Source organism: Podarcis bocagei (assembly GCF_964188305.1).
Source record: "Podarcis bocagei genome assembly, chromosome: 1".
NCBI lineage: Eukaryota > Metazoa > Chordata > Lepidosauria > Squamata > Lacertidae > Podarcis > Podarcis bocagei.
In genome coordinates, this window is record NC_138125.1 from 87,140,083 (window position 1) to 87,162,454 (window position 22,372).

The window sequence follows — 22,372 nt, forward strand, 5'->3', positions numbered from 1 at the left end:
GGCATCCCGACACCCTTTGCGCTCCGCCCCACCCTCGGCGGACAGGCAGGCTTCTCTCCGCCTCGTCCGGCCTCTTCCCTCTGCCTTCTCCGGCGGCGTCTCCTTCGCGCGCGCGGAGTGAGGCTCGGAGCAGCTCCCATGGGGAAGAAGTCGCGGGCGGCGCCAGCGGGGCGCAGGCCTATTCTCCAGCTGTCGCCGCCTGGGCCTCGCGGAGGCCGGGAAGAAGCGGCACTCGGCGATGGGGACTCGGCGTCGGAAGCGGGTGAGGGCGCAGGCAGGCCGCGCGGCCTAGGCGCTTGGCGGGGGGCTTCGTGTCCCTTCGGGGCTTCCGCTGAAAGAGATACCTGGTCTTGTGACGCTCAATGGGGCGCTTCCCCACCGCGAGAGCACAGGGGTTTTTTTTGGGGGGGGGGCGTTTAAGGCTTTGTTTATAAGGCCGCCTCTCAGCCCCCCTCCCACCCCCGGCGCCTTTGCCGCAGTAGTTTGGTCCCTGTGGTTGATCGTGTCACCCGGGTGTGTCCGGCTGCCCGCCTTCTGGCCCCGTTCCTTGCACTGGCGCATCGTTTCCACTGTGTCAACACCATTATCTTAGTCCTCGTTGTTTATCTTACGAGGTTCCCAAGGGCTCTTTCAAATTCTTAATCTTGGTCGCCCTTCCCACTACTGGATGACCTGGCTGTTGCTTTTGCCCATTTTGCAGACGGGAAGCCTGAGGCTGGGAGATCCTTCTTCCAGGCCTCCTAGTCAGTTTGCCTGTGTTTGTTGGTACTCGCTCTGCTTCCTTAGACACCCCCCCACACACACTCCTTTCCCGGGCTCTTGTTCTTCGATATGTTTAGCTTAATTCTATTGTCCCTTTAATCTAGTTAGCAAAAGCTGTGTAAAGAAATAAAGCTGAAATCCTGTGTGGGCTTACTTGGGAGTTAGCATCATTGAGCACAATGGAATTAAAATTCCAGGTAAATTCCCATAGGATTGTGCTGTCTTTCTAGTCTTGACCCTCTCGTTCTCCAAGGTGGTGATTGCTGTATCCTGTACACAAAATACATATATAGATGCTTCCTTTTTTTCTCTTGATCCGACCTGTGCCTGTGGGATTAGCCTACCGAACAGGAGACACAATGTTTCTGAGTTCCTGTTCAGTCTGCTGTTCTACCTAGATTGCTTGGTTCCTGTGAAACTTTAGCTTGGGCTGATGCTGCCATTTCAATAGGGATTAGTGTAGTGCTCTTGTGCATAGTGGGTGTATTGTGAGGAGTATTGGTGTATGATGGAGGAGGATGCTGACTCCATGTTACTCTACGACATTAGTGGGGAATCTTTGGTCCACAGGCTCAGTGGATCCTTTCAGCCAAGCCACCCACCTGCCCTACATCTGATGTCTATTACAGACAGAGCTTGGATTAAAGGAGCTTTTTCTACTATATTCCTTGCACAGGGCTGCCCAAGCACTGGCTATCAATGGATTGTCAGAGCTTGGGAAATTCTGTGCACAGGTTGTACAGCCTGCCAAGCGTCATGCATAGTGCTCCACAAGACTCAATGACCAGCTAATCATCACTAAACCATGTAGGCAAAAATGGGTCATCTGATGTAATTGTGATGCCTGGTGATTGACAGGTAGACGGCCCCACCCACCTGTCAAACTTGGCCTGTGGGGTGGGTAGGAGAGAGAATGATCTGGACAGGTGACTGGATGCATTTTCTTTTTGTGCTCTCCAGCAATCCTGGTACCAGTACAGTGTAGTATAGTTCATATTATGTACATCCCCTTATTCTTGGGTGTTGTCATTTTTATTTATGTAATATATATTGTATTTATATCTTGTCAACTTCCCAGGTGGCATTCCAGCCAAGCACTAACCAGACCCAGATGTGCTTTAGTATGTACCCTGTAGCTTCAGAATATGGGTGTTGTAGGCATGTATAGAAACATCAGTGTATAATTAAATCTGCATCTTTTAGCTTATTTATTTGCTAAAATTTCCATTGTTATGTACCCCATTGTTATTTAGACTGCAAGCTCTATTTGTTTCTCTTGGAGCTGTTGTTTTGTAAAGCACAATGTACACTGATTTGTGCATGCATGTACACATTTATAAGTTTTCTTACCAACTCGTCACCAGAAACACCCATGGTTGGTTACAACAATATAATCATATAGTTATTAAAACCAACTAAAATGTTGATGGTTATAAAACATAGAACAGGAAAACCAACCAAAACAGTTTAGATTCACCAAAAGAGGAGAGTGCCGCAAAACAATATACCTTTACTGTCAAAGCCTAGGTGTTTTCAGCATATGGCAGAAACTACAGTGAGAGGGAAATGTATTTGATCCCCTGCTAAATTTGCCCGTTTGCTCTCTGACAAAGAAATGACCAGTTCATAATTTTAATGGTAGGTTTATTGTAGCTGTGAGAGACAGAATAACAACAGGAAAACCCCCAGAAACCCAGAAGACAAAAGTCAGAGATTGATGTGCATTATAATGAGTGAAATAAGTATTTGATCCCCTATCATATCAACCAGCCAGATGTCAGGCTACTTGGTATCTTCACTGTATGTAAGGAGCTGAGATTAGAAGCACCTGCTGTAAGGGAGAGGTCTTACCTGTAATCCCAGCTCGTTACAGTACCTGTACAAAAGACACCTGTCGACAGAAGCAATCAATCCAGCAGATTCCAAAGTAGCCACCATGACCAAGACCAAAGAGCTGTCCAAGGATGTCAGGGACAAGATTGTAGACCTGCACAAGGCTGGACTGGGCTACAAGACTATTGCCAACTAGCTTGGTGAGAAGGTGACAACAGTTGGTGCAATAATTTGCAAATGGAAGAAAAACAAAATAACTGTCAGCCTCCCTCGGTTTGAGGCTCCATGCAAGATCTCATCTTGTGGAGTTGCAATGATCATGAAAACGGTGATGAAGCCACCCAGAACTACATGGGGGGAACTTGTCAATGATCTCAGGGCAGCTGGGACCATAGTCACCATGAAAACAGTTGGTAACACACTACACCATGAAGGACTGAGATCTTGCAGAGCCCACAAGGTCCCCTTGCTCAAGACAGCACATGTTTGCCAATGCACGTCTGAATGACCCAGAGGAGAACTGGGTGAAAGTGTTGTGGTCAGATGAGACCAAAATCGAGCTCTTTGGCATCAATTCAACTTGCCATGTTTGGAGGAGGAGGAATGCTGCCTACGACCCCAAGAACACCATCCCCATCATCAAACATGGATGGGGACATATTATGCCTTGGGGGTGTTTTTCTGCTAAGGGGACAGGACACCTTCACCGCATCGAAGGGACGATGGACGGGACATGTATTGTCAAATCTTGGGTTTGACGAAAATCGAAAATCTGTGAAGGGAGCTGAAGGTTCGAGTAGCTACACATCAGCCTCGAAATCTTACTGACTTGGAGAGGATCTGCAAAGAGGAATGGGACAAAATACCTCCTGAGATGTGTGCAAACCTGGTGGCCACTTACAAGAAACGTCTGACCTCTGTAATTGCCAACAAGGGTTTTGCCACCAAGTACTAAGTCATCTTTTGCAAAGGGATCAAATACTTATTTCACTCATTATAATGCACATCAATCTCTGATTTTTGTCTTCTGGGTTTCTGGGGGTTTTCCTGTTGTTATTCTGTCTCTCACAGCTACCATAAACCTACCATTAAAATTATAAACTGGTCATTTCATTGTCAGAGGGCAAGTGGGCAAATTTAGCAGGGGATCAAATACTTTCCCCCCTCACTGTATATGACAAAAACATCTGGGAAGTAAGTTCCACAATTAGAGGCTGACTCAGGGAAAGCCCTCTCCTGGGCTGCCATTCCTCACACTTCTGAGGGTAGCAGAACTTCCAAGAGAGCCCCCTTTGCCGATCTTAGTAACCAGTATAGTCTGTTGGGAAGCTGTCTTTCAAGTATTTGGAGCCTAAGCCACTTAGGGCTTCAAACAGCAATGTGAGAAGAATGTTTTGCAGCAGCAGTCCACAGAGAGTAGCTGCTATGCAAACAATGCTGGGAGGAACTGATAATATATTTTCTCAAGTGCGAAAGCCTATTTGAAAACTGTTTTAGGATTTTCCCAGGTGCATGTAAGAATGGTTTTTATTATTTATTTACTCTGTTTCATACCCTGCAATTTTTAGCCCTGAAGGCTTTTCAGGCAGCTTATAAATAAAAGCAGCAAAGAATAAAGCAGTGGACAACTGTATAATTCCATAAAATACATTACAGTATAAAAACAATATATAATAATAATAATAATAATAATTTTTTATTTATACCCCGCCCTCCCCAGCCAAGGCCGGGCTCAGAGCGGCTTACAAGCAATAATAAAAACAAGATGAGTGATTACAACTTAAAAACAAAAATAAAATACAACATTAAAATAATGGAACATTAAAATATTAAAATGGAGCCTCATTGCAGGAGAAGGAAAAGAAAAAAGAAAAAGGGGGCGGAGGGAATCAAATTGGCTCCAATCCAAAGGCCAGGCGGAACAACTCTGTCTTACAGGCCCTGCGGAAAGAGATCAGATCCTGCAGGGCCCTGGTCTCATGAGACAGAGCGTTCCACCAAGTTGGGGCCAGTGCTGAAAAGGCCCTGGCTCTGGTTGAAGCCAATCTAACTTCCTTAGGGCCTGGGACCACTAGGGTGTTGTTATTTATGGACCTTGAGGCTCTCCGTGGGGCATACCAGGCGAGGCGGTCCCGTAGGTACGAGGGTCCTAGGCCGTGAAGGGCTTTAAAGGTCAAAAGCAGCACCTTAAATCTGACCCTGTACTCCACCGGGAGCCAGTGCAGCTTGAAAAGCACTGGATGAATATGCTCCCATGGCAGAGACCCTGTGAGGAGCCTCGCTGCAGCATTCTGTACCCGCTGGAGTTTCTGGGACAGCTTCAAGGGCAGCCCCGCGTAGAGCGAGTTACAGTAGTCAAGCCTGGAGATGACTGTCGCATGGATCACTGTGGCCAGGTCGGGGCGGGAAAGGTAAGGGACCAACTGCTTGATGCGGCGAAGGTGGAAAAATGTCGCCTTGGCTGTTGCTGTGACTTGCGCCTCCATGGAAAGGGAGGCGTCAAGGATTACACCCAAACTCTTAACGGAAGGTAATGGCACTAATTGGGCCCCCGCAAGAGAAGGGAGTTGGTCCCTCATCCCCATGCTATCCCGACCTAGCCATAGGACCTCTGTCTTTGAAGGATTTAGTTTCAATCGGCTCCCACGAAACCATCCAGCCACAGCTTCCAAGCATCTGGTCAGTGTGTAAGGGGCCGAGTTGGTGTGGCCATCCATCAGTAGATAGAGCTGAGTGTCATCAGCATATTGATGACAGCCCAGCCCAAAGCTCCGGATAATCTGAGCAAGGGGGCGCATAAAGATGTTAAAAAGCATTGGGGAGAGAATTGCGCCCTGCGGCACTCCACACACCAAGGAGTGGCGTGACGACATTTCCCTCCCTAGTGCCACCCTCTGTCCCCGACCAGAGATAAAAGAGCACAACCAGTTACGGGCTATGCCCTGTATCCCCACGTCTGCAAGGCGATGGTCCAGAAGATCATGATCGACCATGTCAAAAGCTGCTGACAAATCTAAAAGGATCAGCAGTCCTGACCCGCCTCGATCCAGTTGTCTACGGATATCATCTGTTAGGGCAACCAGAGCCGTCTCCGTCCCAAAACCAGGACGGAAACCGGACTGAAATGGATCTAATGCCGATGTTTCCTCCAGAAACCTATAGCATCACTATCCAAAAAGCTTAATAAAGAACCAGGTTTTCACTGCCTCTCTCAATGGTTTTCCTGAGGTGGGCATTCCAAATGATTGTGTTGAGCTGGAAAGGCCTTGAAAATTCTTGCTGATTTATTTGCTGTAGCCTTTCTCTGATACTGATTTTATTTATCTGTCTGCAAGGGTATTGCCAACCTAGCGGTTCGAAAGCATGTCAAAGCGCAAGTAGATAAATAGGTACCGCTCCGGCGGGAAGGTAAATGGTGTTTTCGTGTGCAGCTCTGGTTCGCCAGAAGCAGCTTAGTCATGCTGGCCACATGACCCGGAAGCTGTACGCCAGCTCCCTCGGCCAATAAAGCGAGATGAGCGCCGCAACCCCACAGTCGGTCACGACTGGACCTAATGGTCAGGGGTCCCTTTACTTTACCTTTTTTAAAGGGTATTTATAAACTAGTAACTCGTAAGAAAAATGTCATTGATTGTGTTACAGGCTATCCCCAGCTAATGGGGTCCAGGAGGAAGGACGTGCTGTTTTGTAGGGTGGTGGTAAGGGGATGACTTAGAGATGAATAGAATCAGATGAGTGATTTTGTGCTGTAGTAGCACATTTAAGGTCAGGCACAATAATTAAAACAGTGTGGAATTTGTGTCTTCTCACTTGTAACAGCACAGGAATTACCCAGGTGGAATGTCTTAACACTCAGGCAACCACATTCTACATAGCATTCAGTAACAATGATTACTCTAACTGGGGGCAAAGATTGTGCTTTCCCACAACAAAGTGTTATGACGCACATGCTATGAAAATCAGAGAAGGTGACTATATGTCATGCAGCTGTTTATATATTTCACAGTAAAATGAATCTTCTGGCAAGTTGCTAAGAAATTATTAGAATGGTGTAAAGATGCCTCTACCAAAAATGATGTTATGATTGTAATTGGCCAAAACTGAAGATATAGTTAGTTTTGCTCTTTCTAGCAGCATGCTGCTGTTTCTAAAACTGATTAAAAACAACAAAAAGCTAATTAGCATAGGGCCTTGTGCCCTAAATAGAGAGTTTCCCTATATCTATATCTCATTCCAGTGTGTTTTAAGTATTTCCCCCCCATCCCCTGGGATTGCTACTTAAATATTTATGCTAATTAAATTATATACCGTTTTAGTCTCTTTAAGTGTTGCTTTTGTTTTTGTTATGGTAGAATTTTTGCTATTTCTTCAAATTATGGCAAATATCTAATGGTGTTGTATTAACTGTCATATGTTTCTGCTGTAGAACTGAATTTTTGAACTTGTGTTACCTTTGTTTTAGTTATTGTAATTTTGTATTTAATGCTTATTTTACCAATTTAATGCTGTTAGCCACTTTTAGGGGTTTGTTTTGAATTGAAAAATACAAGTGGGGACCCACAGCAACTAGTGTAGTGCTTTATTCAGTTCAATAAACAAATTACTGGTTTAAAGCTTTTTAAATTAGTTAATGAATTTGTAGGGGGAACTTTAATTGCTGGACCTGTGAGTTAAAAATAGGTGTTCATTTTTGGAGCTTTTTTGATTCACAAATGTTATAGTAATAGAAAATTAAAAATAAAGTGTTAAGAATGGCCTTTCTAAGAATGGTTGTATTCAAATGATCATATCTTAATTTAGTGAGCTGAGATATGAAGAAAACTTTTGCCCACTCATGTGACCTTTTTCTCCTCTCTTCATGGTATGAGCAAACCAAGAAGGAAAATAGTTTCCAATTTCATCTGTTTCTTTGCATTTGATTTTTCCAGATGAATTTGAAGTGACTGAAGAGGCTCCAAGGACAGCCCTAAACCCGCCTCAAGCTAGCATGCCTCTTGGGCCTGTAGCTGTCAAACCAACAGGTAGCACCTTTCTCAATTTCCCTTTTAGTACTAGCTTAATCTGCAGTTACAAAGGTCAAGTTATTGGTATACAGTGGATGTCTACCAATCTTAAGAACAGTATGAAAGCAACAAACAAATCCTTGTGAGAGAAGGATGCTGTCCTGGACTGGCTGGATGCAGAGGAGTAGTCAGAGGCAGCAGCTGGGGAACCCCCAAGGGAAGAAGGCTCAGAGCCTTCTTGGTGGTGGAACGATGACGAGTGGTCCGAGGGAGAAGAGGGAGCAAACTAAGAGGAGGAGGTGTCAGAAGATGAAGAGGCAGCAGGGTTTAGTGAGCAGGAAGAGGCTGTGGCAGAGTGAAGTTCAGATTCAGATAGGAGAGGAGGGGGACCAGGAGATAGAGATGAGGCAGGCTGCTGAAGAATGCATGCAGTTTCCCCTGCCTGCTGCAAGCAGCTCCCTTTCCCCTTGGTCTCTCAGAACATGCAGAGAAATTAAGAGAGCACAGCAACGAGAGACAAGATGATGAAGCTTTAGGCTGCTGGGGGAGGAAGTTGGGGGGAACCTTAGAGAGTGGTGGGAAGACAGATCCTCAATCCTTGCAACTGCTTCATTGAGGCAAGACCTACTGGGAAGGGTTGCTGTGACCACCAGGACTGAACTGTTTTGTTTCTTTGAATAGAGTTGACTTCACTGACACCATTTGCTATATTCATGGACATCATTTGCTATATTGTTTTATTGTTGACCTATGCCTGACTCCAGCTCCTGACAGATGTCTTTAGTGTTGTTTATTAACAGACGTTTTGTCTTGTGTTTACTTTAGAAATACCAGGGGTACTTTACTGTGGCTTGTTGCTCATTTTTAGAGGGGGCTGATTGGATTTAGAGATTATAGAAGGTTGTAAACATTAAGAATTTTGGCCTCAATGCCATCTTTAATATGAAAAAAACCCCTCAGTCTATTTATGTTTGACTGAACTTGTCTTTTCAGGACTATGGGACTACTGCCTGCTTTTTCAGATTTTTCCATGCAACCATTCCTTGAAAATTAGGGCAGATGAGCTGTTTATTCTTACAGGAAAAACTTGGAAAGCATCTTTCCAGAGTTTATTTCACATACTAGTGATAAAGCAAAGACAACTGGACTGTCTTTTGTGGATAAAAAAGAATTTTGACATTAGTGCAAGGCACTCTGATGTCTCTGACAGATAATTTATTCTGTGCAGTGAGGTGAGACTTGGGAAAGCAACACTAGTGCCAGTGTCTGGAAGACTGGTTGTATCCAACATTGCTGTTCCAGTAGCACAGCTGACTTCCATTTGCACAATGAAACTTTATCCTCCTATCCCCTGCACCCCCCTGGACATCCTCAAAAACTGGAGGACTCTCTGGAGCAAATTTTCAGGGCTTCTTGGCCTTTTGGCTAAGATCAAGTGTAGGTTATTTGGTCACATTGGTCACATTGACTTTCTGTTCTAGGTGGCTTATGTTTACTTGGCGCTTATGAAGACAGCGATGAAGAAGACAGTGAGATGTCTGAGAAACCAGCACAGACTACAGATGCAAATGGCAATAATTCAACAGACATTGACAGTACCCTTGCCAACTTCCTAGCGGTTAGTAGGAATTGTGTTTTGGTTCATTAAGTAATTAATCCTGTTGTTTCAACTTGGGTAGAACATACAGATATTCACAGCAATACATTACAGTTTCCATGAAAAGGTGTACAACCTTAGACTGATGGATAGATGTTTTAAATCTTTGATGTATGGGTTGACAATTTCTCTTTCTACGTTATCACCAAATATTTAAATGCTCTTAATTTTTTGAGTCAAATGATGTCCTGTTTTATCTTATTTGTATTTTTAAAGGAAATAGATGCAATTACAGCACCTTCACAGCCTGCTGAGAACACTGTTCCCTCCACTGCTCCACCTCCAACTCCTCCACGCCCAGAACCCAAGGAGTCTGCTTCCAGTCTAGTTTTGGCAACTGCAAATGGAACAGACCAGGTGGCTGAGTGGCAATATGACACTCAGTGCTCCCTGTCAGGAGGTGAGCTCCATGTAATAGCTTGTGCTACTACACAATCTTGTATACTAGAGGCATTGCAAGGGTTGATAATCCATGAATTACCATGTCTTTTCTAACCGAAAGCAATTTGGTTGTGGTGTGAAGATGAAAGTTGGGAGCCTTTTCTGGCTAATCTGCCCAGGTCTATGGCTTCAAAGGATTATTAAAGGCAGCTGGTGAATGTTGGGTGGGATAACAATTGAGAGTGATGAGAGAGGATATAATTGCAATCTTCTCTAGGTATATAGAGCAAAGCTGAGGATACTCAGATTGGAGAGGATGCTCACTGAAGTCTTGCTTTCTTCCTATAGTTGGAGTGGAGATGGGAGACTGGCAAGAAGTTTGGGATGAAAACACAGGCTGCTATTATTACTGGAATACTCAGACTAATGAGGTTACCTGGGAGCTGCCCCAGTACCTTGCAACACAAGTTCAGGGCATCCAGCATTACCAGCCCAGGTAAGAATGGCACAGGATGTCAGGATTCTCAGCCGCAGTCAGAGGTCACTGGCCTTTTCTCCAGGCATTCGGCTTGAGATCCTGTTGACCTCCCCGTCTGCGTCTCCCGGCAGGATACAGGCAAGGTCACTATCTGCGATCCCACTCAGCGTGAGAGGGACACACACTCTCCTCCCTCCTCCCTGGTTCCCTCAGGGAGGGGTAAAGATACAGACAGAAATCTATTTACATGTCTTTTATTCCTGTCATTCCAGCAGTACAGAGAAACGTGTCTGCACTCCCCAGTTTCCAGCAGTAGAGTCTAAACTCCACCCCTGTACTTCCAGTACAGGTCAGATGACACTCTGAGCTAACATCCGGTGCTCAGTGCAATGAATAGACTGCCCCTTTTTTCCACTAGTACAGTCCCAGACATCAACATCCTGTTTTGCATTCCAGCCACCTGCAGCTGGCTTTTGCATTGCTGCTTTTTCCTGACACAGAAGAGGAGAGTGAATTGGTGCTTCTTGAGTTTCCCTTGATGAATTTGCTTTTCTCTTAGTTCTGTGACAGATGCTGAAGAAAACTGCCAAGTGGTTGCAGATCTAAGCTCCCAGGGAAAAGGTGGTGGTGTTACAGCTGCTAGCAGTGCTGGACGTAGGGCAACTCTTGTGAAGCGTGAATTGAAGAAGGTTAGTATTTGCCTGACTGGCTTAAAATAGTTGTTTTTAATGGAAATTTAAGAGAAGAAAAAAACAGCAACCCCACTTTTCTCTATTTGTTTTGCACTGTGTAGGCATCTGATTTATTTTTCCAGATGGCAAGATAGAAAGAATGAACTGCATGCACTTTAGAGCAAGAACTCCTGTGCAGAGCATGTTCACAGCATAAGTCATATTATCAGGGTTTTATAAATAAATTATAGACAGATCTGTCTTGTTGCATATGGATAATTCAAGAGAGTCATAAAAGGATGGGAGGCATTGGATAGCTCAGTGGAAGAGCACAGCGTTTGCATGTATAAGTTCCTCGATTAGTTTCTGGCATTTCTGTTTAAAAGGATTTCAATTACTAAGTCTGGAAAATAAAACTTTTATTCTCTGAGCAATTCTCATCATCTCATTGGAAACTCTGATTCCAGGGCCTTTGTTAAATACTGGGCACACACACTAGCAAACTTTGCAGAATGAGAACTAGAAACTTGTTTTTCTTTAAGTAGGTTATTTGTGTTCTCTGTGACTGACTGCAGGAAGCTAATGATTTGGTGCAAAATCATATTGCCTTCACAGGAAGTGAATGAAGGTATTCAGGCCCTTTCAAGTAATGAAGAAGAGAAAAAGGGAGTGGCTGCATCACTGCTGGCTCCACTACTTCCTGAGGTGGTGAAGGAGGAAGAGGAGCGCTGGAGGCGGAAGGTTATCTGTAAGGAGGAGGTGGATCCATTGGTGGAAGATGATGTGGCACCAGAGCAAGTAGCAACTGTTGCTGATCAGCAGCTGGAAGGCAACCGAGATATTGGGGAAGACCCTTCTCAGGAGGACCTGTGTAGTGTGGTGCAATCAGGGGAGAGTACAGAAGAGGAAGAGGAGCAGGATACTCTTGAGCTAGAGATGGTATTGGAGAGGAAGAAGGTAAGTCATTTGCAGTGAAGTTGTGGGAACTCTTCTATGAGCCATTTGCTTCTCTCTGCTGTCGATTGGATAAATGGTCCACCACTGAAACTTCACTGAGGGCTATGCAGGATTTTTTTAAACAAATCAATGAAATGATGCAGAAATTTTGAGAACAGCAGAGGGCAAGGCATTTCCTTCATTCCTCGTTATGTTGCAAACAACAGTCATTAGCTGTCTTAAGGAGGTGTTGTTTTTTCTAGTCACAAAGTACTGAACTGTGGTTTGAGTAGTGTAACACTTTGAGAAGACTTTTTTATATTGTGTTTCCCCCCCACTCTTTCTAAGGTTGTGTCTGGCCTGCCATTGGTCTTTAATTTTGATTGATCTATTGCAGGTATATACCACCTTTCTGCCAAAGCATCCAAAGAAGTTTATAGTTTTAAAATACTTAACAAATGAATTATATAAAATGTAAAGTTGGTCCTGTGGTGGGGAGTGGACAGCTTGACTGGAGTAGGCCCTGATCCTATCTTTGCTTGCCTGCCTCCTCATCTTGATTCTTCCTTTTCAATATATGACAGTTTAAGAAGGGTGCACAAGTAGCAATCCTACACTTGCAACCTCTTACAACTATACAAGCAGCCTGAGTTTGTCTCTAAGCAGGTGCAGGTGAAACCTTTGCATTTAACAGCATAACTTCATGAAAAAGATAAATGTCTTATTTTTCTGCAATGTTGAAGCCTACTGCCTCTGAAGTAATCTCTCTCCAGAAAAGTTGTACTAGCTGTGTAAAATAAAAGGGGGAGAATGGACATGTAGACAAATGCAGAGGAATAAGAAGAGAAACAAATAAGTTGTTCCCCAGCACTGAAAGAATGTTTTGCCTTATAGGCAGAGCTACGTGCTTTAGAAGAAGGTGATGGGAGTATTTCGGGTTCCAGTCCACTTTCTGATGGAAGTCAGTCAGAGTTAGCACGACGGTTGCTACCCAAGCAAGGAAAATGGAAGCTCTTTGGGGTTGCCAGCCCAGAATCCACCAGCCGAGGGTCTAGCAAGACAGGTCAAGAGAGTCCTGAACCTGGACAAGCAGGTAAGAGTCTTCTGCTTAGGACCCTTTTTGGCTCTTAAGTTATATCTAGTGCTACTAGGGAGGGAAGCTATTGGTGGAATTTAGCATTGCACTATTATGAACATTCTGTCTGTATAACCATTTCAGCTTGTCAGATGGAACAATCCCTCCTCTCCTCCCCCTGTGTGCTGTTTTGCACATTCTCCAGACCTCCGCCCCTGAGCCAATTTGAGGAGACAGGGGAGAGGGGGAAGCCTCGTTGCACAAGCAGAAACCCTTGCCCAGAGCTTCTGCTGATGGGCTCCTTAGGTGAATCCCACCCTTAAGTTTTTAAAGTGGGTATTAGGTGTGTCTCCCCAAGACTGAGGTAGGAAGATACTGGTCACGCCAATAATTCCAATCCAGGGTCTGAAATGGTCTCCTCTTGTGTTAAAGAAAAACATAATACCACATAGCAGGTTGAAAAGGCAGGATTCTCCTCCCCACCCTTCCCCAAGTAAGTTGCCTATCATTCTTACCTATGCCAGTCCATTGTAAAAGGGAAGATATACTGGGCACTAAATGGAGAATGACTTACAAACACTCCCCACCCCCTCTTGTTTTCTGTTCAGCGGTGAAAGAAGAACCAGAAGTGGCTGAGCAGAACTCGGACAATGAGCCAGACACAGAGGAATTGCAAGACAAAGTGAAAACACAAGGGACTTTCAAAGCAGAAGATGAGGAGCAGGACTTAAAGGTATGTGGGTTTATGGTTCTGCTGTGAAACCTAAGCAATATTACTTGAGGCAGTTCACACAATTCCAAATGTCTTCAAATTGAGTTGGCTTTTTTCTCCTTTTTACTTTATCTTTTCTTCAGTCAGTTGAAATTGCCACACATGATTTCCATGGCATGATTAGGTGCTGCTGTACTGATTGGAGATACCTAAAGTATGCAATTGATTATTGACTGTCTGGAATCTGAGCACACAATGAATGTGTACACATGAAGCTTATAGTTCAACTCAGTTTGAAACTGCCACCCTTCTTGTGGGTTATATTGGCCTTTAGATCCCTATCAGTACTTAACCTTGGCTAGGAGACTTCAAAGCTGTGTAGCTTTATTGTGCAGAGTAGTTTTGAAATTCTTCTAGGTTATTGTTCCGTAGGGGTGCTTCTGATACTGCTTTTTAGTGATGTGTGTCAGGTATAGTATCAAATAAGGTATTTCTTGATGGGAATTAGGAAGGTGTGGCACTTAAATGCAGTTGTTAATGTCTGTCAGAAATACTTAGCTGGAAATAGCATTCAGTCATTATGTTCTTTGTGTGTTCCCTGTACCCATTATCCCTGTATTAAGTGTTGCTGTTTAGAAGATATTGGCACTGGGAAATGGGACAGTCTCTTCTTGTATGAGAATAAATTGAAAATAGTTGCATTAGCCATATGGATTATCCATGTGTAACACTCGAGTTAAAAGTAGAGAAAATATTAGATAGCCTCAACGTATTCCTGCAAAATGGCTGCTAATGCTGTGGGCAGAGCATACTTTCAGAATTTGGCACAATTTTTTGCCAATTGTAAGTTACTGGTCAGGTCACACCTCTTTTTGTTAAAACAGATGGTGTCTTGTACACTTCAGCATTGCAATTGCCTTGTGCATTGTGACTAGCACAAAATTATTGACCCCTTGCTTGCTTTACTTCTGGCAGTTTCAGATTGGAGAGCTGGCCAACATGTTGATAAGCAAGCTGGAGTTCTTGGGCATCAGTAGACAATCCATCTCTAACTTCCACATGCTACTGTTGCAGACTGAGGTAACGAAAGTTTACCTTTTATTGAAAATTAATCATAGGGAGCCAAACAACTGGCAGCATTGCAGTGTGATAGGAATCTAGGAAGTTTTAAGTATTATGGCATGGATAACAGGCTTCCTTTCCCTCGTTCCTTCCCGCTCCCTCCCCCTTGGGCCTCAAGCAGAATGCTTTAGTCCAGTAACGTATCGGAGGCTTTCTTGATCTATATGTAGTTCTCATCATGTTCTTTGTCATTAGTGCTGACTCTTGTATTAGTGCTACTAACATTGGGTGAGATTCATCTAACCAGTCTGATTTTTCCTTGTGCAACTGGGCTTCCCAGCCCTCTCGCTTGCATGCCCCCTGTGCCCTCCAAAATTGGCACAGGAGGGTCAGTAGAACCCACAGAACAGCATACATTGGGTTAGGAGAGGAGGAGATGGTACTATCTGGGAAGCTGTCATGTGTGTGCAAACACAACAACTGACATTGAATTCCACCCACTGTGTAGAACTGCAAAGTTAAGTGGAAAGTGATGTGCATGAGACCAATTGTCTCTACAGGTTTTTCATTATTTTCCCTTGCCTGCTTGGTATAGACCCGTATTGCAGACTGGCGGGAAGGAGCTCTCCAAGGAAACTACCTCAAACGCAAATTGCAAGATGCAGCTGAACAGCTAAAACAGTATGAAATAAACGCCGCCCCTAAAGGCTGGTCCTGCCACTGGGACAGGTACGCACTCTTCTCCCCTTTTCACCTTTCACCTTTGACATCTCAGACATGATTTGTGACCATCACCACCTGCCGACGTGCCGTCATCTGTCTGGAGACTGAGAGCAGCTGCACTTAGCGGTGCTGAGCGGGCAGAGAGCCTCTGGCACATACAGAGTTTCAGCCAGCCACAAAAATTGGAGAAATATAAAGTCTGTGTTAAGTGTGTTGAAATGGATTTGATTCCGCGATTGGACAGAGCTGGTGTTTACTCTTGAGTGTAAATGCGCTAAGGAGGGCGGGCTTGGGGGGTCGCGCATGCGAGAGCTCTGTGCACATTGCAGGATCTCAGGAACTCCGCTCCCAAGTAACGCCTGTGTCCTTATGGAAAGCTCCCTCACTGAGGATCTCAACGAAGAACAAGATAACTGTCTCCTGCCAGCAGGTCAGACCAAACTATTTCTTCTTATATTTGGCTTTCTTGATTCTTTTTGTTTATTTGAAATCTTTGCTCTTTTGTTTTTCAGCTCCCAGATCCTCTCCCTCTCAGTAGCAATTCACTATGTCTGACACCAAGAGTATCATAAATGTGACTGCAGCAGTCCATGGGGGAGCAGCCATCTTTCATAAATTGGGCTGTTTCTCTTTTTGCTATTCTGGAAGGAAATGAATCCTGAGACTACCTAAAAAGTCTATTTCCTAATGCATCCTTGAACCTTTAATTGCACACCAGCCACAAGCTGCTTCAATAACCCTCTACTTTTAGAGTGGAGGGTCAGGTCTGTGATCACAGAGCCAGCAGCGCAAACAGTTTGGAGTAAGCCCATCTTGCAAATCCTTCCTCAAAGCTGTTTGTTGCCTTTGTGAACAGCAGTCCTACTGTAAGAGGTTCTTCCTGTGAGAGCACTCCGCTGTCGCGGGAGAGGACTATATCATTGTGTCAGTGCAGGGGCGAGAGCATAAAACCTTGTTTTCTTTCTTGTGATTTAGGGATCATAGACGCTATTTCTATGTTAACGAACAATCAGGCGAATCCCAATGGGAGTTCCCAGATGGGGAGGAGGAAGAGGAGGGGCAAATCCTAGAGAATAAAATGGAAGCTCTTCCTAAACAAGGACTAAAGGAGAAAATGGAGTCTGGTGCAGAATCATCTGATAATACTACAGGTACTGGACCTTGAGGGTTTGCTAAAAGAAAGTTAACCCAATTTGGAATAATGTTTTTAAGAAGGTAGTCTCCTTGTTATTCTCGTAAGTATATTCAATTACTAAAGGCTATTGCTCAGAAATCCTTTGTATTGCAGTATTCAGCCAGGTGGAGATGAACTGAAATTAGTGCATTAGTGCAGGATGGGGAACCTGCTGGCCTCCATGTGTTGAGTGCCCGTCAGCCACAGCTAACAAGCCCTGTGGTCCTGTGTTAGGGCCTGTGGTCCTGTGTTTAGCAATATCCATAGTGCCACAAGTTCCTCACACTCATCTTTACCCAACTTTAGAGATATCTCTGTCAATTGTTATGCATGTGGTTCATATAGCATACCCCCATCCCATATTGACATGGGAAGTATAATTTCTTTCTGCTTGTATTGTTTTTCCATTTTGTTTTTTAAAATTGGGGGCTGGTTAGTGGGATCATTATAATACTTTCCCAATGAAGTTTTTCTTCTCTGAAAAGAAGCAGCATAACAGTGGAAGGAAAGTTTTAAGATGGGTGGATAGTTCTTGCAGGTATGGGATAATATAAAAAACCTACATGGTTTCGTTCTTTCTTTCTTTTCATTTTTAGGGTCTCTTCTTAAAGAGCCTCTTTCTAGTCAAACTGCAGCTACCTCTCTTGTGCCTCTCAGTCCATTTTGGACTGTGCTCCAGCCCTCTGTCCCTGTACTTCAGCCCCCTTTACCTTTGGAAATGCCACCACCGCCGCCACCCCCTCCAGAGTCACCCCCTCCCCCACCGCCACCCCCACCCCCTCCCCCACCAGGGGAAGATGGGGAAATACAGGAAGTAGAGATGGAGGATGAAGGAGATGAGGAACCACCAGCACCAGGAACAGAGGAAGATGCTGTACTGAAACCTCTTCTCCGACCAGCAGTTGCCAACAGCCAAGTAAGTTAGTGCATTTGGACCCTCTAGCAGTTCTATAAAAGCTAATATCAGGCATGGATTGTATGCAGGTTTGACCTGTGAATCTTCTGCATTCTTGCATTTTATATTGTAAAACCGTCTTGCCCTCTTTGCCGCCTGTAGCATAAACTTTCTACTACAATCTTCTATAGCAGTCAGTAAATGAAAAGTAGTTTGTTTCTGCCATTCAAGTTTTGTGCCAAAGTCCCTTGTAAAACGTGTGTCAGAAAACGAATTTGTGTGACCCATATACAATATGGAAATACATGCTGTGATAGTGATGTTGCAAAGTGAGAAGCCAACAGAATGATTTCAGATAGAGGAAATGAATGTTGCTTTTTCACAAGAACTAAAATTGCCCGTCAGATAATCTGCAGTGATTTGATTTGTTAGTCTAAAAGCTCCTACACATCCAAGACAATTTCCCTGAAACTACATGGAATTTTATAAGAAAAGACATGCATGTTCCAAAAATGTACAGAGACTATTTAAAAGAACCAAACTAATTGACATCTGTCTGCTTCCAGGCCAACTCTGAGGCCAACGTATCTGCACCTCTCTCCACTAAATCTCTTAAGAGAAAAGCTTCTGAAATTAGTGCTGGACTGGTGCAACGAGCAGCAACCATTGGAAGCTGTCCAGTGCTCTATGGGCAGTCAGTCATAGGTGTTGGTGAGTAACATCCACATCCTTCTGCTTAGCTGCTTGATATCCCTGGAAAAGTGTTTTGGAAATAATTCCCATTCTCCCCCCCCCCCTTTGTGTATACAGGCCCTCAGACCCCAGGGGTGAGTTTGCAACAGAGTTTCCTTGGAGTAACACAGCCGGCACTCATGAATTATTCTGAGTGTAGTGTGCCTGTTGGTCTTTCTGCCAGCACCACACAGCCAGTTCCTACACAAGGAGCCGCTCCTGCCACTAGCACCGCAGAACAGCTGTCGCCGCCTCCACCACCACCTCCACTGTCTCCACCGCCACCCAAAACACTACCTCCAGAGAAGTCAAAGAAGCTTAGGAGAGCTGGCAAGGTGAGTACTTAAATTTGTACTTCCTGCCATTGTACATGCCAAAAATTGGACATATAGGTTGAAATGTGTATTATTTTACTCTGCTAGACTTTAGAACTGATACATCTAGTATGACAATAGGTACGGAATGAGTAACTTGGCAGCTTCAAAACTGGAAGCTTTTTTGGGATTTCAGATACACATTAGAGAAGGAGGTGCTCTTTTTAGGTCTTTGAGTCCACCAACTCCCCTGAGGCCTAATCACCTTAGAGATACCAAGCTGGTTCTGTTTGTTTTCTTGTTTGGGGGCCATTGTGGCTTTTGTGCTGGGATGTGTGCTCTGCTAGCCAGAACACTTTTTATGATCTACTCTAATGTGAGATTAAGCAAAAAGAATGGGTAAAATCATTGTTTTCCTTCCTGTCTTGCCTACCTTATCCCTAACGAAAGTGAGAATGAAGAGTTCATGGAGGCCTAACTCTAGTCATCAGGGTAACATGCTAAATATTTCCCCGCAGAGAAAAAAAACAAAGACGAAGATGCCCTCTCTTGTAAAGAAGTGGCAGAGCATTCAGCGGGAACTGGATGAGGAAGAAAACTCCAGCTCAAGTGATGAGGATCGGGATGTGATCTCACAGAAGAGAATTGAGGAATGGAAACAGCAGCAGTTAATCAGGTATGAGAGAGACAGTAAGATACGGTCTGATAGCACCCCACTCCTTGCATCGCCCAGTGTGATTTGCTTCCAGATTTGATTCCAGATTTCTGTGCAGTATGGCACAGCCCATGGTTGTTGGTTTAAGTGACTTGTGCCACTGCAGGGTTTAGGTTGGTCTAATTATAGCTGTTCCTTTTTAAAGGAAGATTGGAGAGTCTTGTCATGTTTTCAGGGGCATTGGGCAAAATTGAAGATGGGGAATGTAACACATGCAGAACAGAAGTGGATATGGGGGTTTCAGTAGGCATCTTGTAGGCCTAATTTCCAGAAGTCACAGCACAACCTTGGGGGGGAAACCTTGTATGTGAGGCAGAAGAGAAAGAAATGTTATGTACTTGCAGCTAAAAAAAGAAATGGATTTAATGTGCTATATCATACTATGCATTGATATAATAGTGAATGTGGGTGGTATGTAACACATCCCATCATTGCAAGCATTTATGTTTGCGCAACAGAACTCCCTTCTTCCTCCCCCCATGTGCCTGCTAAATCTGTTCTAGGGTTCACTCAACCCTCCAGAAAGATTTGGGGAGGACAGGGACAGGGGAGGAGAGAAGGAAACATTTCCATTGTACAAGCATAAATCTTTGCACTGGCAGGACATGCTAGTTGGATACATGCTTTGTAAGTAGGTATTGTGTAAACATGAAAGCAGGTTCTTTGGGGGATCAGTTGCCTTCACAAATGGGCACAGTCTGGAAAATATCAGAAATCTTGATTTCTTTAGTTCTCCTATTGCTGACTGGCAATCCTAATGCTTTGTTCTTCACAGTGGTATGGCAGAGAGAAATGCAAATTTTGAGGCTTTGCCTGATGACTGGCGATCTCGACTCAAGAGGCGGAAAGCTACTTCAAGCACATGAGTCAACTTCGTTGTTATTTTGTTTTTTAACCACACATGTACAGTTCAGAAACTTTTACTGTTGGATAAATGTAACTTTTTGAGGATACATATTTTTCAGTTGAACGACCTGACAGAGAAATTGCGTGGACTTGTGAATCCTTTTAGAGGTGTATTTGGCAAATAGGCTTATGAAATAATGAATAGGCTTGACCACTCCTGTCTTAAACTCCTCCTAATCCCAGTTCACACAAAGGTGGAATACCATCATGTCCAGTTCCTGGGTAGAGCTGGTACCAGAATTTATTAATGCACTTTGTGGAGTTGGAAATGGAACCTGCCATTTTGACTCTTCCTTGCTAAGCCCAAAAGTGTTCTTCCACTTCCTGGAAATATTTCTACAAGATGATGACCATTTGCAATTGGGTGTTACAGAACATGCAAATTAAAGATGCACATTCTTTTCACAACAGACACAGTTCTGCATGATTTGAACCCCTTCTTCCATTCCTAATGTTTGCCAGGACCTTGGTTTTGGTAGCATTGCTCCTCTTGCTACATTTCATAGAATCAGTTCTTGTTTCTGTCCTAGAACCTGTATCAGACTAGCTATTTTTCCTGTAATGTTACCCTAGAATATACTTTTGGTGCTGTAACATTCTAATAGTTTCATTGGTGTGGCTATAGTGAGGTGGGACAGAAAGCAATTTTCAGCTTCCTCCACTGAGCACTTGAGCACTGTCTGGTGGGTTGTTCCTAATGCCTTCATTGGTGGGCAAAGAGAGGTAGGGGTAGCTGGCTCAGCACTTAAGTCAGCACGAGCCAGTCAGCAGCTGTGTGCCTGCACATTGCTGCATCAGCTGCTCCTGTCTCTGAATGCTCACTGGTGAACGCATGGGGTGGATATGTTCTTCCTTGCTCACTATCCAGCACTGTTCCCCATCTCAGTAGCTGCTGCTTGGTGGATGTGTACTAGAAGCCATTAGCAGTGAGGAGAGGGGAAATTAGCATTTCTCTGTTACTTTGTTCTGAGCCCCTCTTGTCAGGTTCCAGCAAAAGTAGGGTCTTTGTCTACATTTAAAGCCAGGCTAAATATTTATCCAACCTGTCAATGTATTGTGTCTTTTCCCTTGTTTACTTTTTTAAAAATGGAATCAAGTGGTATTGATTTTCTGTAAATGAAAGAAAAGGCAGTTTATGGTTGAACGCTGTTTGTATTTCTCCAGTTTCTGGCTTTGTAAATTTGTACATATACATTAATAAAATCACTTTTTATACTTCAGAACCTTCCTTATTTTTCTTTGACTTTATTGGCAGTATTAATTGTAAAGTTCAATGACATATGCTTGGGAATGTGATGTTTTATACCGCAGAGGTGGTTGGGGAGTAGTTGATACCAAAAACATGCTACTGCTCTGCTCAGTAAAACCATAGAATTATAGAAATTAAATTCCCTTCTTCCAATAATATTTTTGAAAGGGAGGGCAGTAGTAAACAGAAGCTATACAGCGGGGTTTAAAGTTATCTGATGGAAGACTTTTAATCACTTAAAGCATTTTCCTCTTGTATCGAAAAGCACAGTGTACAAGTATACAAAGAAATTGATTTAAAATTTCTACTACTACTGTCATCTAACAACTAATTTCTTACAAGTTTATTTTTTAAAGGAAGGAAAAAAACTTTTCCATAGAAGCTAATCCATAGGAAGAAAGGACTCCCAAGATTTTGTCAAAAAGTCCTGACTTTTTCGTTCATGCTGTCCGAATGCTCTTTTCTGTAATACAGCAGTTCAAACCTGGATGATTCTGTCTCATGGGAAGGTAGTCTTTTTACAATTAGAAATACAATCTAACCATAATTGCTGCTCCTCACTTTAATCTACACTCTGCTGGAAGTTTCCATAATTGCAGGGTAATTACAAGTGAAAAGTAAATAAACAGCACTCAGAATAAAATTACAGTGTTTAAATATTTCCTGCATCTATTTTTAAATGATTCTCTGCAAATTTCCTTTTTGTGTAGCTCAGTAATTGCCTTTATTTTGCTCAATGCATGGGTGTAGCCAAGTGTGGGCAGGGAAGCAGCGTGCCCCCCCCCCGCGCAATCAGTAAAAAAAAGCTGCTCTCCCGTGGGTGCCTTCGTTGAGATTCCTGCAGGGGGTTGGACTAGATGACCCTCGTGGTCCCTTCCAAATCTGCAATTCTAGTGTTTCTATCCGGAGTGGAGTCTCCAAGGCAGTAGAATGGTGCCTTGTACACCTTGCAACTCTTGCAGCCAAGCTGGTGCCAAAAATATTGCTCTACTTTCCATTGGACTACAGCAACGAAGTCTTGTCGTCTGGGCAGACCAGGACCTCCATACACACTGCCCAGGCTTGTTCCCCCCCCGGGGGGGGGAGTCCCTTCG

The 22,372-nt window shown here is 43.9% G+C and overlaps 1 protein-coding gene across 2 annotated transcripts; it reads left to right on the forward strand.

Annotated features, from left to right (window-relative positions):
- Positions 1–33: 33 nt before the first annotated feature.
- On the forward strand, positions 34–21,252 carry FNBP4 (formin binding protein 4). 2 transcript variants are annotated; one of them, XM_081170397.1, is made up of 17 exons: positions 34–262; positions 7,524–7,616; positions 9,080–9,216; positions 9,472–9,655; positions 9,985–10,132; positions 10,674–10,803; positions 11,401–11,742; positions 12,616–12,814; positions 13,405–13,529; positions 14,484–14,588; positions 15,166–15,299; positions 16,269–16,444; positions 17,064–17,383; positions 17,929–18,073; positions 18,173–18,429; positions 18,927–19,084; positions 19,899–21,252. In XM_081170397.1, exons 1-17 carry the CDS (start codon positions 139–141, stop codon positions 19,987–19,989), a joined length of 2,868 nt encoding a protein of 955 aa, XP_081026523.1. In that variant the 5' UTR covers positions 34–138; the 3' UTR covers positions 19,990–21,252. The 2 variants fall into 2 exon arrangements, with proteins under 2 accessions (XP_081026523.1, XP_081026524.1); XM_081170398.1 differs by lacking the exon at positions 14,484–14,588.
- The last annotated feature ends 1,120 nt before the right edge of the window (positions 21,253–22,372 follow it).